General features: G+C 43.9%; 1 protein-coding gene across 2 annotated transcripts in view; it reads right to left on the minus strand.

Moving 5' to 3' along the window:
* Positions 1 to 20,592, minus strand: part of MYO1E (myosin IE) — a 73,807-nt gene extending 53,215 nt beyond the window's left edge. For both annotated transcript variants that reach the window (XM_066328526.1, XM_066328527.1), the window contains exon 1: positions 20,527 to 20,592. In XM_066328526.1, coding sequence (XP_066184623.1) covers positions 20,527 to 20,529 — 3 coding nt within the window. In that variant the 5' untranslated portion in view covers positions 20,530 to 20,592. The remainder of the gene's footprint in view (positions 1 to 20,526) is intronic.
* Positions 20,593 to 21,778: the final 1,186 nt, after the last annotated feature.

Here is a 21,778-nt window from a genome sequence, read left to right on the forward strand (position 1 = left end):
CTGGGCAGTAGCGTGGTCATTGGTTTCAAGTTCACCTATTTTCGAAGTACTTGTTTTGATCTTCCCTCCTGTGTGCATAGTTTCAACGGGGATCAGTGGGGCAGGACAAGACAATCACTGCTCTGTGTCCCAGGCTGGAGCCTGTGATAAAAGCCTTATCTGCTGCCGACCTGCCTGCAGAATTGCAATGCACACTGTTAGGTTTACCCAGCATTTTCCCAAGTAGCTGGCTTCAAGAACGTCTGCTTTCACGTCTGGGGAGAGCTGGGGCATGTGTTCCGGCCTGTGCTCAGACCCGGGGCTCGGGGCAGAGTCTCTGAGCTCCGGGAAGCGCAGCCCAAGGGCGCTGGCAGGTGGGATGTGCAGGGAACAGCTGGAAGGTTTCCCTGCTCCCCACAGCCCCATGGCACAGGAGCTCTCAGCTCCTCTCCTGGGGACAGCGGCTGGACGAGTGTGTTTGGGGGGTCAGGAGGAACTCCACTCTGGGGGAGGTTCCGATGAAAAAATTGCTTTCTATGTTTATTTTAATTTCCCAGAGTGCTGAGTAAAGGGAGTAAAAGCTCCAGGACTGCAGCAGCTTCCTGTTTACCTCTGGCAGCACTGAGTGGGAGCAGCAGGGAAAGGCCCAGGGAGTGGTGCTCACTCACCTACAGCAGAGCCCGCACCTGGGAGGTAACACGCATGTGGCTCAACACGAGTCCTCTTTATGAGCTGTCATGTTTTGATACTCGTGCAAAAATCAGATCTTACTTCAGACACTGTGGGAAATAAGGCTATTTGATATGTTGACTAAATCTTTGACTTAACTTTAAAAGAATCCAACCTTAGTATTCACTTCAGTGTATTCAGATACAAAGGTTTCCTTGGTTAATTATTACATAAATACAAACACGAATTTGTTTGAGCATTCCACCTCAGGAATAAGTAACACATCTTGCCAGTGGACCAAATTTACAAATTCACTTCAACTCCCAAAAAGTTAATCAAAAACCAACAGGAAGCAAAAATCTTGGGAGAAGCAGTAAATATCAGACCAAATCAATCTCACATATTGTGCACAAGACTCAGGCAGATACTAATCCACTTTCTCAGCTGTACATTCACCTCTGTCAGGAGGACACTTCATGCACAGCTTCATTCATCCTTGGCCAGGGCTTTGTTTTTACTTCAACCAATAATCACATTATGCCAGGGCATGCAGGTCCCACTGAGTGTCCAATGTCCACAACAGACAGATTCTCATAATCAGATTATCTTCCACCTGCACATAAAGCTAATATTGTCATTTCACTAATTTTCTAAAGCAGCTTTGACTATTCAGCTTGTAGAAGAAATACATTTAAAAAACAGCATGTAACACTTCAGTTGTATTGAATAATTGGCTTATTGTCATTTAATCAATATGCCAGTTTACTTCACTTGCTTTTATTACAGTTGCTTTCAAATTTCTTCCTCCATTTGCTAGAAGAAAGTGATGCTATCAGGACATGCATTAGATTCAGTCTCATAGATGCTGCATTGGCATAATTATGCTCTGACCACAGATGCCAGCCAAAGGAGCTGTTTCACAAAACCTGTAACTTTATTGCCTACTTGGCAGTATTATGCAAAAGACCAGATTTAAATGTCTTTTAAACCTTGCAATTCAGCATCAGCATCACAAATACACATAAGATTCCAACAATTTCTGTTGCAGGGGAAACCAAGTAAAAAGCCAAGTGTCAGCTTTGAGGAGAAACTGCTTCAGACCACTGCAGATTAATACCCTGGTTTTATTTAAGAGAACCTCTGTAGTGGTGCAATGTGATGCTGCAGTTTCTTTTCCCTTTAATTTCCCATTTCTATGTCTTTAGCAAAACGCTAAACTTCATAATGAAAACCCAGAGCAGGTGAAATTCAAGCTAAATCACAAGGTTTCAAAACTGGAGTAACTGAGAAAAACAATTGAAGTCTCAGATGCTGAACTGAGGCTGAAGACTTTGGCTTGCAGCACTTGGACACAAACCCACAATAAACTTAAATGCTTGTGATGTACCTTGCTTTCAACTTCTGGACTCATTCAATTTCAGACCTCTGACTCAAACCCACACGACATGAAATAATACTGAATTAAAATATAAACTAAAACCAGTTGAATTACTTTTTCATCTAAGCATAATATTCTGATTCACACAAGACAACTGTTCAGTGAACAGTGTCTCCTTCCCTCCACCCCAAACAACCTGGACATGAACAGACGCTCAGATTATCAAAATCCTTTAACTTTTGGCTGCTGCAATTCATGAGATTGTGATGCTCATAAAGCAGCTTTACCTTTTTCTACATTCCATGTCAAATGCAAGATTTGTGTTTCTTTAAAAAGAAAGTTCTGGCTTACGAAGCAACTTGCACTCAAGTAGCTTTTTTTCTAAGCTTACATGACAGCTTGATAAACAACATACTCCTTATGACCCCATCAAGACCACGGGAGCAGCTTAAAATCTTTCAGCCACTCTATAAATGCTGCCTGTGACTCCATCTTGCCTGACAAACACAATCTCCAGTGGTGTGCTAAAAGAGCGACCCAAATGCAATCCGTGGAGCTGTGCCTTTAGGCTGTTCCAGGTAAGGGTGCCCTGGCTGAGCCCCGTGGCTGGGAGCAAGGCACAAGGTGCACAACATACTCCCTCAGCAGGTACCCACTGCAGCCTTGTTTCTAACTACTCTCTGCAGAATTCTAATTAGATTTGACAAATCATTCCAATTCAGTTTCCTCCAACACCAATTCCCTTGCCTTCCCCACACCTGACCTAGAAACACTGAGGCACCCCTAAGTTAGATTGAGAATCAGAAGGAAAGCAAGAAACATTGGGAGCATTCCAGGAGCAATATCAAAACCAACTTCTTAAAAACCATTGACACTTCCTACAGGCTTCCCCAATGCTGACTAAGGGCTGAACATGCTGTAGTAGCACTTGGATAATCCTAAACCTGCAGACACACTTCCAGGGCTTTTACTGCAGCTGCTGGAAGGGACCAAGAGTTTTGTCCCATTTTCAATCTTATTCTGCTCCTACCCAGCTGCCCGGGTTTGTTCCTTTTACCCGTGGGCACATTCATTCCTGTCTCAGCTGGCCTTGGGCTCCTGCAGCAGTGAGAACACAGGGCTCAGGGCTTCCCGAGCATGATCCATAACAGCTCCCAGTCCTCACTGGGATTCAGGCATCCCCCATTAAGGCTCAGCAGAGTACCAGCCCTTACATAAACATGGCTAAGATTTTGCCAAATGTAATTAACCAGAGGATAATTCTGAATAAAGGAATGTGGTGATGTCTTTTTTTTAATAAGCGAATTGAGGTTCTCTGGGACCTAAACAGTGTGTAAACAAAGTTCATTACGAATTATTCAACACCTAAAATGCTGAAACTTATTGAGGCTTTCAGAAGCAAAATTCTTCTAATTATGAACACACAATTCACAAAGAACAAAGAATCATGAAATATCCAGGTATCTGTAATAACTTGCCAGTTTTATTTACGCCTAGTAAGGTTTAGTTGAGTAGAAAACAATTTACTTCTGGAGAAGGTATTTAGGCCAACAATCACCTGCAAGACTGCACAGAAAGAAAATTTTGAGGCAGCCTGTTTCTAAGGAAAGTATCCTTTAAAAAAAATAAAATTTAAAAGAGGACACATCTTATGTTTTCCTCCTTGTCTGCATATTTCAGATGACTAGCTGAAACCCTATGTTACAGATTCCATCTAATCTGTCTCACTGAAATGGACAATTCGTTCCAATCCTTATAGAGGTGGATCTTCAAATATCTTGTGTAAAGATAACTTTACACAAACACAGAAAAAGAGTATCAACAAAACTAAGTCCAGTAAGTCCAAATCCAGCAAGACCAGAGGAACTCCTTACACAGTTGGTTTTTCAACAAGCAAGGTTTGAAGGCTGCCAGCAGCTAAACCAGTCTGTGAGCCTTTGCTATGTGGCCATTAAGAACACAATTTTTAGTATTTCAAACTCATTCCTCATTAATAACCAAATTAATGAAAGCTATCATAATCACCTACGTTAAGGAAAACCTTGGGGTTTTCTCTTTACATTTTTTCAAAATTAAAAGAACACAGCAGCAGGAACTGTTCTTTAGTAAAGTTTGTAAATTGTTTACAAGCAGCACAAAATAATCCCTAGTGTAAGTCCTGTTGCATTTAAATGCAGAAACATAACCCAAAGCCTGTGGGCACTGGAATGCCTCATCTAGTTTGGCCTTTTAATAGGTAGATGAATAACCCTACTTCCCTATTAAGTTCTCTATGCAATACTGTAAGATCTTATTCTAATATTTCAGATATTTATTGATTTCATTCCAGTTGAACTGACTGAAAGACTGTTTGGTCTTGGACTGCATTTCTCACATTTTGTCACATTAGTGAAGCATTCAGAGGCAGCTGCAGACCAGGAGTGAAGTCAGGCTAAAGCTCCCAGTTCCCAGCCACATCATCTCCTACAGCTTCAGTCCTGCCAGTGTAGCAGCACTGCTGGTAACTGGGGCCACCGAGGTCACCTGAGGGCACCAGGCCCTACAGGACCTAAAGCATAAGCTGGAAAAGGGAGTAAAGGCACAAGACACAGAAAGCTTTTAACCCTTCCAGTAAATCAGGTGGGATTTGAAGCTCTGAGATTGGTAATTTAGCAACACAGGTTTGGGAGTCTCATTATCATTCTCAAAACGTCTGCTAAAGCCACAGAATCATAGAATATCCTGACTTAGAAGGGATCCACAGAAGTCCAACTCCATGTATAGGACATCCTCAAGAATCCCACCACGTGCCTGGGAGAGTGCTGACCACTCTCCTGGAGCTTTGTCAGGCTGGTGCTGTGACTACTGCCCTGGGGAGCCTATTGCAGTGCCCAACTACCCTCTGGGGGAAGAACCTTTCCCTGATGCCCAAACTAGACCACCCCTGACCCAACTTCAGGCCACTGCCTCAGGCCCTGTCACCGGTCAAAAGAGCGAAGAGATCAGTGTGTGTCCCTCCTCCTCCCCTCATGAGGAGGCTGTGCCTGCAGTGAGTTGTTCCCTCGGTGTTCTCCAGCTTCCCCTCACCATCTTCATGCTGTGCTTTGCACACTCTCTAACAGCTCCATATGGTGGTGCCCAGAACTGCCCCCAGCACTGGAGGTGAGGCTGCCCCAATGCAGAGCAGAGCAGGACAATCCCAGCCCTTGCCCACCTGATGCCCCCAGGACACCTGGCCCTCGTGGCTGCTCTCCTGTTCAAGCTGCCATCAGCCAGGACCCCAGGTCCCTTTTTCCATGGTGCTGCTCTCCAGTCTCTCACTCTCCAGTCTGTACACACATCCAGGGTAATTACCATACCTCAAACCTGAGCACATAAGTGAGAAAAACTTGTTTTCTACAAAACACACACAGTTCTATGTATCATATAGTGAAAAAATACATCACACATCGGCCATGTGTGTGATCATCTTCAGCCACCCCAGCCATCTGCCTGTGCCTTCTTCTTTCCCCTACAAAACATTAATTTGAACAACTATGTTATGCAGCTAAGCATGTCTCATCCAGTTAAGGAAAGCATCTCTTAAAATCTGTAGACTAAAGAATCAGACTATTAGATATGCATATGTGCTTCTGCATAATCCTTTTGCAATGCCTGACTGGCAGAATAATTTTTTTCCTGCTGAAACACAGTAAGAGGAATAAGAGGCAGCCTGCAGCTATCTTGCTTTGCAATTTGCTCCTGTCAAATCTCAATGTTTAGCAAGAGCTGATTTACATAGCACTTGCATGGGAGAGCATCAGGTAAAGCCCAGATTTCTAGAGAACAGCAGTAACTTAGTCATGGATGAGTCAATAATTGCCAGTTTAGCAAAACTAGCTATCAAAATGGACAAAACTTTGCAAATAAAGTGTCAGAGGTTTTGGTTATTAGTGGTGAAAAAAGGTGCCACAGAACATTTTGCAAATAAAAGTTGTGTCCAGCTGTAAAGAAGCTGTATTGTGTTGACAGCAGGTTTAAAAATGCTCTGCATTTTAAAGTCATTTGGTGACAGCTTGCATGACAGAAAGGCTTTCCTGTGTCTTCTAACACACACTTGTGGTCTGTGGGATACAGGCAATACCTGACACCAGCAATCCCACAGATTCCTACTAGAGATCTATCCTCAGGGACGTTTTGCCTATTTAGTGCTAATGTACCAATTATTTGTATCTTTTACTGCACTTTGAAAAACTGTCCAACACTCACCAGCAGTATCTGTACAGACTACTAAAAAGATAAAAACTTATTTGTAATCTACTGCTAAAGTCACATGTTTTATATACAGGCATTTAAGTAATAACATGACATTCACATAACCATGTTCATGAATTACAAATGTACATCTGTACATGCATTTTCATCTCCACGACCTTACTGCAAAGTACAAGATAGGACTTCTTTGCCTTTATACAACATATTTCATTGCAAATTTCCCAGTAGGATGTACTGCCAGGAAAATCTGCACTTTGAAAAGGACCAGGAAAATGATCCAATATTTACACACACCGTTGCCTGAGCAAGCCTAAACCTGTTTAGAACTACTAGTAAAGACATAACTTAGACATCACATTACATCATGACAGATAACATTTAAGGAACAAAGCCCCAAAATCACGCTGAAAGCCTGTAATGAATTGGAGCATGCCCTTTGGGATTGGCAGCTGAAGACAAAAGACCTCTGCAAAAGCTTGCTGAGAGTTAAAGATGTAAAGGGAAGGCATGAGGAAGGCAACTGTAGAAGGTGAGAGCAAAGACTGAGAGTCAGGCAAGTATTTCAATAGCTGATCTGTGGGTAGGAGGACAAATACATTTCCTATACGAGGTTAGAATCAGAGAAGGTGTCAGACTGAACCAATTCCATCAGCAATATTAAAGGCTTATGAACAGATGGAAAGAGTCTACTAAGGCAGAGCTGAAGGAGCAAAACTTAACATGGAAATTGGAAGCAGCTTGCCTGGACCAGACTAGGCTCCCACCATCTTGCCAGCCCAGACCATTCCACCATTCCCTCTTAGAATTATTTCCCTTATTCTCTTCCCTGTTCAACGAAGTTCTGTCACTCAGCCTATGTGGACCAAGTCACATCTCCCTCAGAGAAGGCACAACATAGTTGGCATGGATCATCTGTGAAAACCAGCAGAGGATTCCAGCCCTCTCTCCTGCTATGGATAATTTAGGCTCCTAGGAGAGCTCCACAACACAGTCCATGGCAGCTGTTAGGGACATGCCTCAGATTTATTCCTCACTCCATCCTTATTAAATTGGCACCAGCACAAAACAACACCCACAGCGTGATCACAAAGGCTCTGCACTGCTTTGCAACTTTGGGAGGTTCTCCCACATTGTCACACTAGACACTGGAAGGAAGAGCAGGAACAAGGGGGCAAAACTGTATGTTTTACCACAGTGTAGTAGCAAATGGATAGAAAACAGAAAAGTAATTCCTCCACCTGCTAGTTCTAATACATACAGTGTCCTGACCTGCCCTGACTTAAAACACCACCTTAAAAAAACAAAAGCTAGTTAGTTTTTCATTCTTGAATATATTCCAAAGTCTTCAAAAATACAAAGAAAGAAAAATAATAGCCTAGGCATCTCATTGAGGTGGATGCAAAAAAAGTAGGTTGGTTCATTTAAATGAGGTTGACTTCTACTCCCCTGATGAGTTTCAATTGGTCAAGTACAATTCCAATACAAGCCCTAAAAGGACACAATTAGCTACAGAATGTAGTTTCATTGTTCACTGTATCCTGTTACCAGACTGAACATAATTTTAGCTACTAAATTTGAGCTTCTTTGTTTTAGCAATCAGATATTAATTTCCCCTTTGTTTTTTTTCTTTTCCTGTTTGTACACCTGCACTATCAATGAGCAAACAGCAACAAGATTAGTATTTTAGAGTTAACCTACTACTCCACACCTGTAAAGAGCAAGATGATAAAATATTTTTGAAGGCTTGGGGGGGAAAAAAAATCCAATACAAACACCATTACAACCTTGACTTCTATCTTTAAGATCTCAGTGTAGTTACCAGGCAAAATAACCTTGAAATAAAAATGTATATTCTATGTCTGCTTCAGATGTAAAATGAATGACCATAGCTACCTCCCCACAGGGAGTTACCATCACAATTACTGACTCTCCACCTACATATTTTGAAGTGCGGACTAGGAAGAACTCCCCAGCATCTGAAGCTCTTCTAGAACAGTAAAAGTTAAAAGTGGTATTTTTGACTGAAGTCTCCCCCTCACCTAAGTTAAGAGCTGTTTAACCATTTTTGAGTATCAGAGACCCAGTAAAACCACACTGGGTGGGTTACAGCCAGACTGACAGGAGCAGTTTTGCTCGCTTTGCCCGTCTCAGTCCCAGGCTGGACTCCAGCCCCACTCAGAGAAGACCCCACAGAGCTGCAGGGTAAAGACTGTTCTCTGCTTCATTGAAAATGTCTTCTGGTCTCAGAACAGACCCACAGATGGGACAAGTCGAGGGAAAAAGTCACCTAATGGCCACAGGAGCAGGAACACTCAGCCTGCTGTATCATTAAGAAATGAACAAAAGAAAACCTGATTTCAGTAGGTGAACTCTCTGGAGGTGTGTCAGACTAAATAGCTCTCCATGACTAATTCATTAACTGTGGTAACAACACACTCCTCCATTACAAACTACCACCTCCAGAACATCCATCAGAACATCCTCAGTGGTTTATGAAGTACCTGCCTATAGTGTAAGGGTACAGGTTGTACAGTACAGCCCAAACAGACCTGCTTCAGCACTTGTCAGCTTCCACACCGCTAAGCCTCTTTTCAGAATAAACAGCTCTTAAATTCCTCTCCCCAAAAGAAATGCTCAGTTGTTCAAGTCTATAAACTTATCCTGTGGCATTGAAACAGGGATTTAAAACTCTGCATTATGCTCTGTTCTTCTGGATTGATTTCAGACATTCCTTTCTTGTTCATAACTGGAGGTTTTGGTTCTGTCAAGACTGTCTCCATAAAGGATTAATTTTAGGCATTCTGACACATGCAGCTGAACTTATTTAGTCTCAGTTCAAATACAGATTGTAATAATTAAGAACAAGAAAAGATCAATCTCAGGACTAATAAAATAAAGATTAATTTCTGCAGTCCTAAGTTCGTCTCTTTACTGGTGAATTGCATGGAAACAGATAAGGCAGCCAGCTATTCCAGAGTGAAGTAGCGCCTATACTGTCAGTGATTACAATGCTTTCCTGAAATATATTGCATTTGCTTCTTTCTCAATATGGCTTTAAAAATGACCATTTAAGAAAGCAGATTAAGGGCTTGGGGTTCCCTCCTCATTCCTAAATCTGTACAGAAGACATGAGCCCTTTACAATAAAAGTCTCAGGAAAAATATCAAAGAGAAAGTTAGGAGATGCAAGTGAGTTGATGTTCTGAATATTGTTTATTTTTCCACAGTTAAAGACTCGAGTGCTCATTTCACTTAAGTACTCAGTAACACTCACTAATTCCAACTCTTTATAACACAAAACACACCACTACTAACGTGTAGACCCACGGAAGCTCCACTGGAGAACAAGGATTTGCACCCACATAAATACAAGCTTTTAGTATTGTGAAGCCATGCCCACCTATCTGAAGGGACCCCACCAGTGCCACCAACCATCACTGCAACTCCAGGCAGAAAACTGCACCATGCACAGCTGCAAAGGAAATGGACTCCTGTGCCTCTGCCAAGATTAAGCCATGGCTGGAGGCAGGTTCGATTGCCCAGGAACACTGGATCAGCCCTCTCCTTTAGCGAGGGATGTCCATTCTGTCTAGAACAATACCAAATATGGGAATAAGCAGCCACTGCCACACTTCCTCTCAAGTGCTCCTAGAATGTACTGAGAATAAAAACACAAAGTCAACGACAGGAAGAAACCACTGCTGGTCATGAACTTATTCTGCATATTGAGATCAGGTCTCTGTGGACTGGGTGTGCTGGTATTTCAGGCATTAAGAACCCTGGAACCAGAATTCCTATTACTACTAGAAAAGCTTTAACAAATAGTACTCATGGGAACAGCGCTGAGGCCCCTGGGGCAGTCAGCTGGGTTACTGACACTGGAACTCACAAACCAAGTATTCCTTTCAACATCAGAACTGCCAGTTACCAACAGTCCTATCTAGGAGAAATAATCAATAAATAATTAATCACTGTGAAATATTAATTACCAATAGTCACACAATTATGTGAAATAATCCATTCTCTCTGTGCTACTCAAGTTCAACCACTTTGTAGCCTCAAACACTTCATTACATATTTCTGAGAGTGAGGTTAAAGTCACTGGAGGCTGTACAGAACACATTCTGTGTGCTGAAGGCAGCTTCAAGCTAGAACAGATTAATCTCATTTATCATATATACCCACTAAAACCACAACGGAAGCCATTTCAGTTTTATCAAATTTAAGTTTTGCTGACTACATACTGGAATATATGCTGATTTGTTATTTAAAGCAAGTATCAAATTGGGCAAATTTTTATTTTCTCCAATACACTGAATCTAGTCCTTTATTGCTATGCAGATATATATTATAGACTGCTGAGAGACAAGAGTGACAATTATAGACAAATATCTAAGCTGCTTAAGAAACCAGGCTCAGTTGTTAAAAAGAGGTACTCAACTATCTAGAGTTTCAGATACTGGATACTCAGGTACTGCCTAGTCCTCTTTCACTTGTAGGTACACTTCTGACCTGACTCGCTCTGCTGAAGACCTTTCCTTCTCATCTGAAAACAGCTCATGCTTTGAACTCCGTGGTTGCAACTCAACGCTGAGACAAAAAACAACGAAAGCACAGCAAAACAGCAAAAGCAGTGGCCTCTCCTACAATGAAGTCATTCTCCCCACTCCCAACTCTGCTTCAAATGGAGCTCAAGATTTTGCTCATTAAAGGCCAGACCTCAGCTCAGACCTCCACAGAGCCATAACAGGATCTCCACTCGTTACAAAACATCCCAGTCTCCTTTTTCCCTGGGTCAAGTCTAATCCTTCTTTAAAATCCGTAACAAATAGCAGTCTGTGGAAGTTACTCCAAGCTCTATTTGCTGGCAGTCTCTTCCTGTAACAACAATCACCAACACGGGCCCTGGGTCCTGCCAGGGCTCTGAAGCACTGCCCTGGGTCCTGCCAGGACTTTGCCCCCAGCCATGGAAAGCACTGGCCACCAAATGGCCAAGGGGCTGCTGAGTCCCACCCTCAGCTGGGAGAAGGTCCCTCCTCACAGCAGCACTGTGTGCCAGTGCCACCAGCACACCCAGCAAAGGTGGCTGCAGACAGCTGGGACAATGAACCCTCAGCTGCCCCAGGGAAAAGCAGGGAGAGACTGCAAAGCCAACAGCCACAGCAGATAATAGTGGCCAACAGTCTGGGTACAGCTCAGGACAGAATCAGGCAGTTTTTGCTCTTTTGCAATAGATTTCTCAGCAGGTTTACACTGCTCCTCCATAGCAGGAGGCTGCTGCTTCCCCCTCCACCAGGGCACATCAATTCCAAAAGGCACCTTACTTCAGTCTGCTCAAGTCCTGCAGGATACACAAAAAACAGCCAGGATCTCCTCCAGAACTGAACACATCCAAACTGCCCTGCTCTGAGATGCTATTTTTGCTTTTCCACTGCAAAGACCAGAATGTTTTTGTAGGAAATTCTGGTTTGCTGAATCTAGCAATTACTAACCAATATAGCAGTTCCCAGTGTATACTTGAGGGGAAGCACGGAAAAAGGCTTTGGAGACTACCAACAACACAGCATCAAGTGGGGGAAACATGACTGTGAGTAAGGCACAGTTTTTAAGTGGAGAAAATAAATCCAGCTGTATAATTCTGTTCTTAGTGGATGCATAATATTTTAATTGGCCAAGTCAAATATTTGTTTTCTGGATTTCAGGCAATTCAAACTAATCAAGTTTACATGTGAAGTGGGATATTTCATGGTACAGAAACTACATGTAATAAAGTCATGCTTAGTAATATATCAGTTTTCATTGTAGCCAAATTTTGAATTCAAACTGTAGTAGGAAAGGAATGAGAAGTTTCCTGATAGGAGTGGTGTATTTAATTTCACCTGCTCTCATAAAAATGACACTATCAAGAGTCAACAAAAAAAATACGGAACTAAGACACAAGAGTCTAATATAACTAGGAATTCCCATGACTAATTATTTTTCCCAGCTGATTGCATGCTGTCACTGATTCCTTCAAAAACATAATCTATATTTAGCTAGACAGTAGAAATAATTATGCAAAATCCAAGTTTCTTTTGCCTTACCAGAAGATACCATAGATTTATCTACTACATCCAACTTTGTAGACAGCTTATACCTCTGTGGCCTGAAAGCAAGAATGGGTGGATTTGTAGCTTTATATCCTTTTTGGAATGAATCTAACCACATTTTTAATTGCCCAATTAATTTAAGTATATATGTAGTCTGACTGTTCTCAATTATTGTTATAAATACTTTTGCACATTCCTCTTTCTTTAGGTATGTACTGAATACAGGTGGGTATCAGTACAGGAAAACAAATTCTTTCAAAATTAGTAAGTGGACAAATTAAATGCTCCTCAAATACTGAAAGAAAAAACAAATGCTTAAACTTAAAAGTATGCTCTTGCTTTTAAGTCCCATGAAATGGCTTTTAAGATCAGGTTTAATCAAAGCTCTCCTTCAGTATGCCTCAAGAACACCCTCCCACTTAGCAAAAGAAGTATTTTCTGGTTCATATATCAAAACAGCTGCAGTAAGTCTAAAACCCAAGTGACCAGGAGGTGACCATGCCAGTGTGTGGCAGAAGGAGCACACCAGCTGAAAGATGTTTGCAATAGCGAGGTAAACATTTCCCCTCGGCATGTTCCTGCTACCCCTCAGAGCACAAAAGGAGCTATAAAGGGTCCAGGGCTCACAACCCCAGGGACTCCAAACGCGTTGGCAGCAGTAAACACACTTTGCATCTGTGCACTTCTTTACAAAGCCGGGAATAACACAGGCTTGCAAGTTATTGCAAAAGCAAATTTGGAAGCACTTAGGCATTTGTGCAGACTTGTATCCTTCAAGGCAGGGAAAAAAAAACAAACCAAAACAAGATGAGACAAGCTCTCGACTACCGCTTGGCACTGCAAACATATTACTAACAAGAGGCTCCAACTCCATCTCTCTGTATTGCTGCTATTAGCAATATCCAACTCAAAGCACAGGAAAAGACATCAATCACTGCAAAAGATAACAGTGCACGTTGGTAAACTGCCTAGAATTTAAAGCCTCACAAATGTTGTGGAATGTCAGACTGAAAACAGAAGACTGTCCTAGGGTGCAAGATCAAACATCAGGCAGCATATTTCATAAGACACAAGCAGGAAAGACTTTAAAGCCGTTGAAAACACTTTGCTTGTTTTATAGAGGGTATCAGGCTGCATTGTTCCAACTTGAACATGACTTCAACACTTAAATTAGACAAGGCTGACCAAGAAGTGGTTACAGACTCAGGCTCAGCTGATGACAGTGATTCAGTGAGTGGTTCTGAGCTGGCAAGGAAAAAAAGCCCCACACTTCCTGTACAGGGACAAGTGCAGCAAGTCACTACGAGACTGCTAATCCTCTTTGAAGGATGCCAACAAAAACCTCTCATTTAGACTTCAGATTGCTGAAAAAAGCATGAAAATAGCTTCTAGAAGCACATGTTTTTGCAGAAACTATTTATGTCCCCTTTTTTTGAAGGAGTCTAAAGAAAAAACATCTATCATCACTCCACCCCAAAACCATTCCACTGATCCCCTGAAAGCCAGAAGTGCCTTCCACCAGACACATCTGGCAGCAGAAAAATCACACACATGACAAGACGGCAGAACACCAGACCCATTTTATAATACTTTTGACACTTCCAGGACAGTGTTGATCACAAAGATACTCAAGATCTGCTAACATCTAGCTTTAACTTTCAAGTTCACAATTAGTAAGATATGTTACTAGATAAGCCTTTGCACTTTAAAAGCACCTTCTAAGTAGGTTTCCCAGTAAGCATCACTTCTGATAGCTCTGACTCATGCTCCAATTGCCAGCACTGCTTTCTTTGTCAGCGCTCACGTTTGTTTTGTTTAAAAAAAGTATTTCCAGTTTCAACTAAAAAAATTAAATTCAGAATTTTTTTAAATTACATTTTATAGTTTATGAACCCAATTCATGAGTGGTTTTAGGATCAATTAAATGCTGCTGTGTCTTTGGAAAAACACCTTGACCACACCCTTCTTCCTAAGCTGTTTACATTACAGACTCTTGGGTTTAGAGGTACTTGCTTGTGTAGAGGACACCATCAAACCCCAAAGCTGTTGCCATGAAGCATATTTAACAGAAGGGACAGAAAACACCTGTGAGGTTCAGTGTGTGGAAAAGCTGTAGACCAAGACACCTTTTCTGATCACAGCAATGGCTCAGTCAAGCAGAGAGAACGGATCCCATGCACTGCCAGGACTTGACTGCACACCTGGCATCCCCAGGGAGTATTCACAGATTTGAACAAGTGAGGGAGGAAAGCAGTAGGTGGAGGATAGGAAAGCTGGAAGATGAGGATGAGTCAGGAGAGGAGTGACAACCATACTTCCTGGGCAGGACAGTTACTGGCATCTCAGGAATGTGGGGAAGGGAGTAGGAGATGGGAAAGACTGAATTGAGCTCAGGAAGGTCTGACTAAATTACAGTTCCTCACACCCAAGCTGCCCCAGGAGTGCCACGGGAGGCTGAGTTTGAGGCGAACGGCTGAGCAAGTCCTCAGAGACAGCTCTCAGTGCTCATCTGATAGGAAAAAAAAAATCTTACTTCCATTTTTCTCTGATATTTACGAGTACTTTTAAAGCCATAGTAGAAATAATAAAAGCCAATCAACACACTACAGCTATCCAGAGTCCTCTGACTACGGCAGCTCCAGAAGTCAGCAGGCACTCCATACTCCATGGAATACTTCCCCATACACAGGCAGTACAAAAACCCACTTGCATCAGAGTTTAAAACAACGCTGGTCATTTGCTAGCGACCAGCATCAATCAGAAAAGCTCCTTGGCAGACCACAGGCAGTGAAGAAGTGAATAGTGTTCAACAGATGAGAAAACGTGAGAGAACCTTTATATGATTTTCCCCAAAAGGTTTATTAGCCTTTTGTGCTGAGGTAAATTTTGCTGCTCATATTCATGGTCAGAGTTTGGTTAGTACATAGTTGGCTTAACTCAAAGAGCTACCAGTGATGCAAGCCAACTTATCAAAGTCTCTGCCTGGATTTCTGTGCTTGCAGAGGAACTGAAATATTTTCCAAATCCTTATTTTCGTAGCACACAATATACTAACACACTCCTCCCAGTTCCAAGAACTGATTCAATTTTACTGCTTCTAGTCTAGCACGGTTAACTCCCAGAACAAAACTCTTGTTAATCAGGTGCTAAATCCCTTTCTAACAGTTCTTAATGTCTTTCAGTAGCCACACAACACCTAGATCTGGAATGCAGCTCCCTAAAAAAAGCAGACTGCAGTATTGCATTACAAGAGTGCTTTAGGAAACTGAAAAGGAAAGCAGGCGAATTTGTCATTTATAAGCCATTTCTTGTGGCAATAACCAGAACCAAAGGGTAAGCAAAAGCCTGACAACTTGCAGGCCAGTCCCAGGCTGGTCTCCATCAGCAGAACTACAAAGATCTGTGTCAGAACTCTTCAGGGAACTACAGGAAACTTGCTCCCAGGGTTAGCCTGGCAAAGTAAGAGCTGGGAGCCCAGGAGGAAAAATCACCTATCTTTTTGCTCCCTTCCTCATCACAACATGCAGCAACTAAGTTAGGCTTTATTAATATAAAGGATTTTTCTGCAACTCTGAAGATCTTTATTTACATGTTCTGTACATGAGCATCATTAATGTATACATGTATACTATATCAGAATACAAATCCAAACACACAGGAATTCCTTATGCTGAAATTGGGAGTACCAAAGCCTTTATTCTCTGTTATATACCTTGGATAGAGCAGTGCATGACCATTTAGATCAATGACACTTTTAGACTAACTCCTAAGACTGAGAAGACAATATACTGGTATTTATGAAGTCAAAATATTTTAAATTACTATAAAAGGTGATAATAACAGTTCTCTAAAGAGATGTACAACTTTTTAGTGTTTCAAGCAAGGTAACACACTTTCCATGTTAAGATGGGAACATTACTAAGATATTACTGAAAACTCGTAAAAGCTTAATATTCCATGTGCTAACCATGACAAAGCTCGTTTTAACTTCACCCATGCCACATGTGCAGCAATGCCTTAAGAACAAGGCAGTGAGACTGGTGAATGTTATTCCTTTAAGTTAAGAAAAAGTAGCTGCAGTTTAGTTAAACTACGAATTGCATTGCCACTCCACTTCCTCCACAATATGTTATGTATGTAGAACAGAAACAAAACACATGTCTGGAAGGCAAAAGAGATGATGAGAAAATTGCTTAAGAGGTGCATACATATACAATCACATGTTCAGGTTTCAGCTGCAAAAGTTGCATTTGAGTAACATTCTGCATACATTAGCATCTTCAGAAAAAGTGCTCTACGTACACAGTATACCCGTAATCCTAGAGGTCTAAACTAGGAACACAAACAAGCATGCACACAATGCAAGCCTAAACAAAACACATCAAGTACTGCTGTGTTTTAGTATATTTTATATATCAGCCAGAAAGAAACATCATATAGCTGGAAGATTTTCCATTAATGCACCTCCAGATATAACGCAAAGCACATGCTGCTGCCCTCCCTAGTACTGCACATTTGGCAGAAAGAAAGGTTTGAGCTTAGGCTACCGTCTGCAGCACCAGACAGAAAAGCACCCTTCAAACACAGAAGCATCACTGTCTTCCTTGTGACTTCCCTGCAGAAAAAAAGAGACTTAAGATAGTACAAGGTGCCAGTTGCCATCACACATTCACTATTTCAGGACTGAATTCTAAAGGCCAGCAAGGCTAACCCAATCTTCTACTTCTGCAGACTTTCATAGGCACGACATGGAATCGAGGCATCCTCAGCTTCTTGATGGACTGGGCTATAAATGTCTGCCCTCTTCTGATGTCAAACTGCTATAAAAAAAGGTTCCTTTTTTAAAATCAGCCTTCCATCTTTGCTGAAGAGGTGGAACCAAGAAGACACCAAGTACACCCAGATAAAATACACATACTGACTGCAGTGTTAGAGAAAATTGCTTGGCATTGAAGTACTGGTTAAAGGTAACATAGAAACACATTGTTCTTTTAACATAAGTATATTAGACAACCCTGGCTTGCTCAACAACTTGTGAGCTAATCCAGATACTGCTGATCCTGTTTTCTCTCGAGAGCTCTCCCTTCTCACTCTCACACATTGTACCAATTTGCCCAACAAATTTTTGGTACAAAAACTCAGCAGAAGTACTCTGGAACAGAGACTATACCAAAGCAGGCAAAGTTGATCACTGATGGGTTGCTGTTGGGGTGGAGCATTTATTTGATTTCGTGGTTGGCTTTTTTCCTAAATATAGTAGCAGTTTCTGCCTTAGAAAATACTTGCTGACTGACATCCAAAGTTTTATCCTTAGGAGAGTCAAAGTCAGCTGACTGTACTCAGGGGAACAATCTTTCCCTGAAGACTAAAGAGCTACTTTAAATGAAAGGTTAAAGATCATTTTTGTAACATGGTATGGATTTTCCATCCAATTCAAGATCCTCTAATGCATCTTCATGAACTACGCCATGACATGAAGGTTCTAACTCACAGTATAACAGCACAAAGTTCAGCTGATCATATGCTTCCTTTCGAGCAAGTTCCAGCTTAGTTTCACCATGAGGCTTCCTGCACATTAGGGACATAGCCCTTCACTAGAGGGGGACTACTTGGCACCGACATAACACCCAGTTTTTGAAGATTTAAAAGCTTCAGCTAAGCTGTTAGGATTCTTCTATTTTGAATTTAAAACACTGAAACACAAAGGTAACAAAATGGATGCATTTCAAGAGAAAAATTTTAAGCTGCCATATGTTCCTTTTACTTGTCAGCTTTACTCTTCAGCAGTTTTGACCTGCTGTTGCTCATTCCCACCTTGTACTGCCATGTACAGCCATGAAACTGCTCACCCATTCCATGCCTGCAGATTTGCTCCTGAAACCATCCTGTTAACTTGACACAGATATTGATCTGGATTAAAAATAAACCAGCAGAAAGGAGCAGCCTTATTGCTAAGGGCAGAGAGCTTTGCAGTGTGCCAGCTGAGCTGGGCGGGGCAGTGCTCCATGGCCCGGGCTGGCAAAGGCCCCGGGGACAGACCGGGGACAGCCCGGGGACAGACCGGGGACAGCCCGGGGACAGACCGGGGACATGGCCCCAGAAGCACCAACAGCACCTGTGTCAGTGGCAACTCAGCACCCTGCACTGGGGAGCCTGTCAGAACGGGAAAGGATCACTCTGAGGACTACAGTGAAGAAGATATGGCAGAAAAGACTCGATTTAGAAAACGTAAAACACTTGAAACATTCAGCTGCTTTCACCCCTCAGACATCAAAACTGTTAAGACAAAAATAAGGGGAATAATGCAAGTTTTTTTATACAGCACAGAGAATGAGTGTAAAGTTTCAGGATATTAGTAGCATGATTCATGTTCATCAGCAGTCATTGTAAGTCCTGCCAGGCAAACCTTCTGCCAACTAAGTTACAAAATACTACCTTCTAATGACTATCAAACAATTGTTTGGGCATAATTATTTGAAAAAACAGCACTTTTAAAATCATTATTTTCTGGTTTTGTTGTAATAATTACTTACCAATAATCAAAAAAAGCAATTCATATTATTTTGAGATATCACAGCGAAAAATTACTTCAGTATCAAATTAAAAGGGGGGGAATAGCTATCTGAATACACCCCTAAAAAGCGTATCTTGTGGAAGAAAGTAATTCTCTTATTTTGATGAGGTAAATCTCACAGAGTATGTTGCCAGTTACTTATATGTATTTGCAAAAATTACTTTAATGAAAACGTTTCATTAAAAATAAATGAATGGAGCCCACAGCAGATCAACTAGCAGATTGATCTCAAAGTATTACTAGTATCAGGCAGACATATCTGAAGCACCTGCAACAAAGACTTCCAGCCCTTTTTAACCTGTCAGCAATGACCCATCCTCTGCCAAGGAGCCCATTTGTGCCACAGGTGTCTGTGCCACAGAAGGTACTAGAGGAGCAAAGATTGAGGCTGATAAGTTGCTCTGAATCACCTGGCAAAACAACCAACCCCCAGGGAACACAAGCACCTATCTCATTCAAAGCTCCTGACCAAAAACAGCTTTATAGGAGCTAGTCGGCATCGTTAGCCTTGACTTCAAGAGAAGTTGTAGCTTCCTAACATCTGCAATGTTTTATTTAAAGCAAAGACTGTGCTCCACATAGACGTAACCACGTACAACTTGACTTGCCTCAGGAAGTCAAATGGCAATAAGAAAGGCATCCTTGAAAAGGTATTGGGAGTGAAGCTCTGAACACACAAGAACTAGGCTGGTCAGTCTTTAGACTTAACTTTACTTAAACTTCAGCAGAAATACTGCAGAAGTTCTTCCAGTATCTCAACACTCAGCTCTTTAGTACTCTGCTTTAGAACAGTTTCAAGTAAATTGCTTGTTTAAAAGTTATGGATTTTTTAGCCTAGTTTATTACCACACAGGACTGTTCACCACTTGCTCTTGGTTCTTGTGTAACAGGTAGACATCATCGTTATTTGGATTACTTCAGGATGAAAGCTATTATCCATCATCAGGGGACAATTACTAAAGACGAGCCAGGTTCACCTGCCGAGCCTCAGTTTTCCCTCAGCCTAGCAGTGAGGTGTTTTCTGATATCGCCCGTGTCCCCTGGTCAGCAGCAGCGCACAGCGGCGGTGCCCCATCCCCGGGGCTCGGGCACAGCCGAGCGCTGCCGGCACCGGCGAGACCCGGCACCGGGCACGGCGGGGCTGTGCCTGTGCCCGCCGGGACCGCCCCGCCAGCGCCCTCAGACACAGCCGTCACCTGTTGTCCGACCCGTGCCAGGGGATTCCTCCCGCCCGAGGACTCCAACGCCCAGCACCGCTCCGTGTCCCAAGCGGCGGGAGAGGGCGGCAGCCCGCCCCGTCCCCACAGGCGGCGCCGGCCCTGCCCACGCCCCGCGATGGGACGGGCGGCTTCGGGACCACACTGACGGCACCGACCCGGGTCCCCGGGGCCTCGGCAAGTGCCTGGCACGGCCCGGCTCCCCACAGGCCGGCGCTGTTACACAACCCCTCCCGGGCCAGGAGCGGGACACGGGGCGCTGCCGCGGCCCCTTCCCGGCACCGCGCGAGGGGACGCGACAGCCGCGCTCCCGCCCTCGCCCCGCGGGCCCCGGCCCCGCCACAGCCGCCCCGGCCCCGCTCGGCCCCGTGCCGAGCTCCCCGCTCACCATCGCGGCTGCTCGGCGCGGCGCTGCCCGCGGCTCTGCCCAGACACGCCGGCGCCCCGGGACGGAGGGACGGGCGGGCTGAGGGGCGGGGCCGGGCCGCGGCTCCGCCCTCCCCGCGTGCGCAGCTGGCGGCCGGCCGGGGCGGGGCCGGGGCTGAGGGCGCGGGAAGGGAGCGGAGGGGACCCAGGGACCGAGGGAAGGGAGCGGAGGGGACCGAGGGACGGAGGGACGGGCGGCGGGACAGAGGGGGCGGAGGGGACGGGCCGTGTGTCCATAAATGGAGAACTCGCCGCGCCACGGCCACTGGCCGCACTCCGGGACGCCGTTGCCTGAGGGAATCCCGGCGCCGCGGCTCGCAGCTCCGGCCCGGGGCCCGGGCGGCCGCTGCTCCTGGAGCCCCCGGGACAAGCACCGGGACAAGCGCCCGCCGCAGAGCGCTGACGGCCCTTCAGCCAGCGGAGCGGCCGGACCCGCAGGTGTGCTGCGTGCGCTGCCCTCCTCCCGCAGACCCACAGAGCTGAGGCGCTGCTCTTCCCTGGAAACGCCGGAAAGAACGATGGGTCTTGTCACCGGGAGGAGGCTGAAACAAGTGCTACAGGCATCTCACAGACGCCAAACAAGGCAGGGGCCCGCAGGCAGCCGGCATCTGCTGCGCCTTGCTCAGCTCCTTCTGGCCAGGACACGAGCAGCACGACTTCAGGGCTGCGCTTTCTAAGCGAGCAAACCACTGAACCCGCCCGAAGCTGACTACTGTAGTCCTGCTAACTCACGTTTCACCTCAGGCTTGAAGCCGTGCTCTGGGCTCCAATGGGTTCCTAACGCCACTTCTATGGCAGAATATAAATAAAATGGAAACAACATAATGTAACAATCGTAACAACAGCCAGCCCCCGAGTAATATGTTGATACTGCTTCCAAACCACTTTGAAAGCCATTCCTAATGGGTAAAGATCCTGGGTTTCATCAATAGATTGTACTGGGGTTTCGTTTATTTCTGATTAAAAAGAAGCACAGTTATTGGTAAAAATAGGGAGTAGTTTGTACCCAATATGTGTGTTCGATTTTTATTCTTTTTATGAACAAAATAAGGACTCATGGCCACACTAATTTAGAGATTAGGCATAAGCAGATTCACTCCTGGCCCTTTGGAGGAGAACACTGCTCTGGCGGCTCCGAGCCGGGTGCAGGTTGTGCAGCCAGAGCTGCCCGTGCAGAGGAAGGGCAGCGCTGTCAGGACACACCTCTGTCCTCA

This window comes from Sylvia atricapilla, chromosome 13 (genome assembly GCF_009819655.1).
Source record: "Sylvia atricapilla isolate bSylAtr1 chromosome 13, bSylAtr1.pri, whole genome shotgun sequence".
Classification (NCBI taxonomy): Eukaryota; Metazoa; Chordata; class Aves; order Passeriformes; family Sylviidae; genus Sylvia; species Sylvia atricapilla.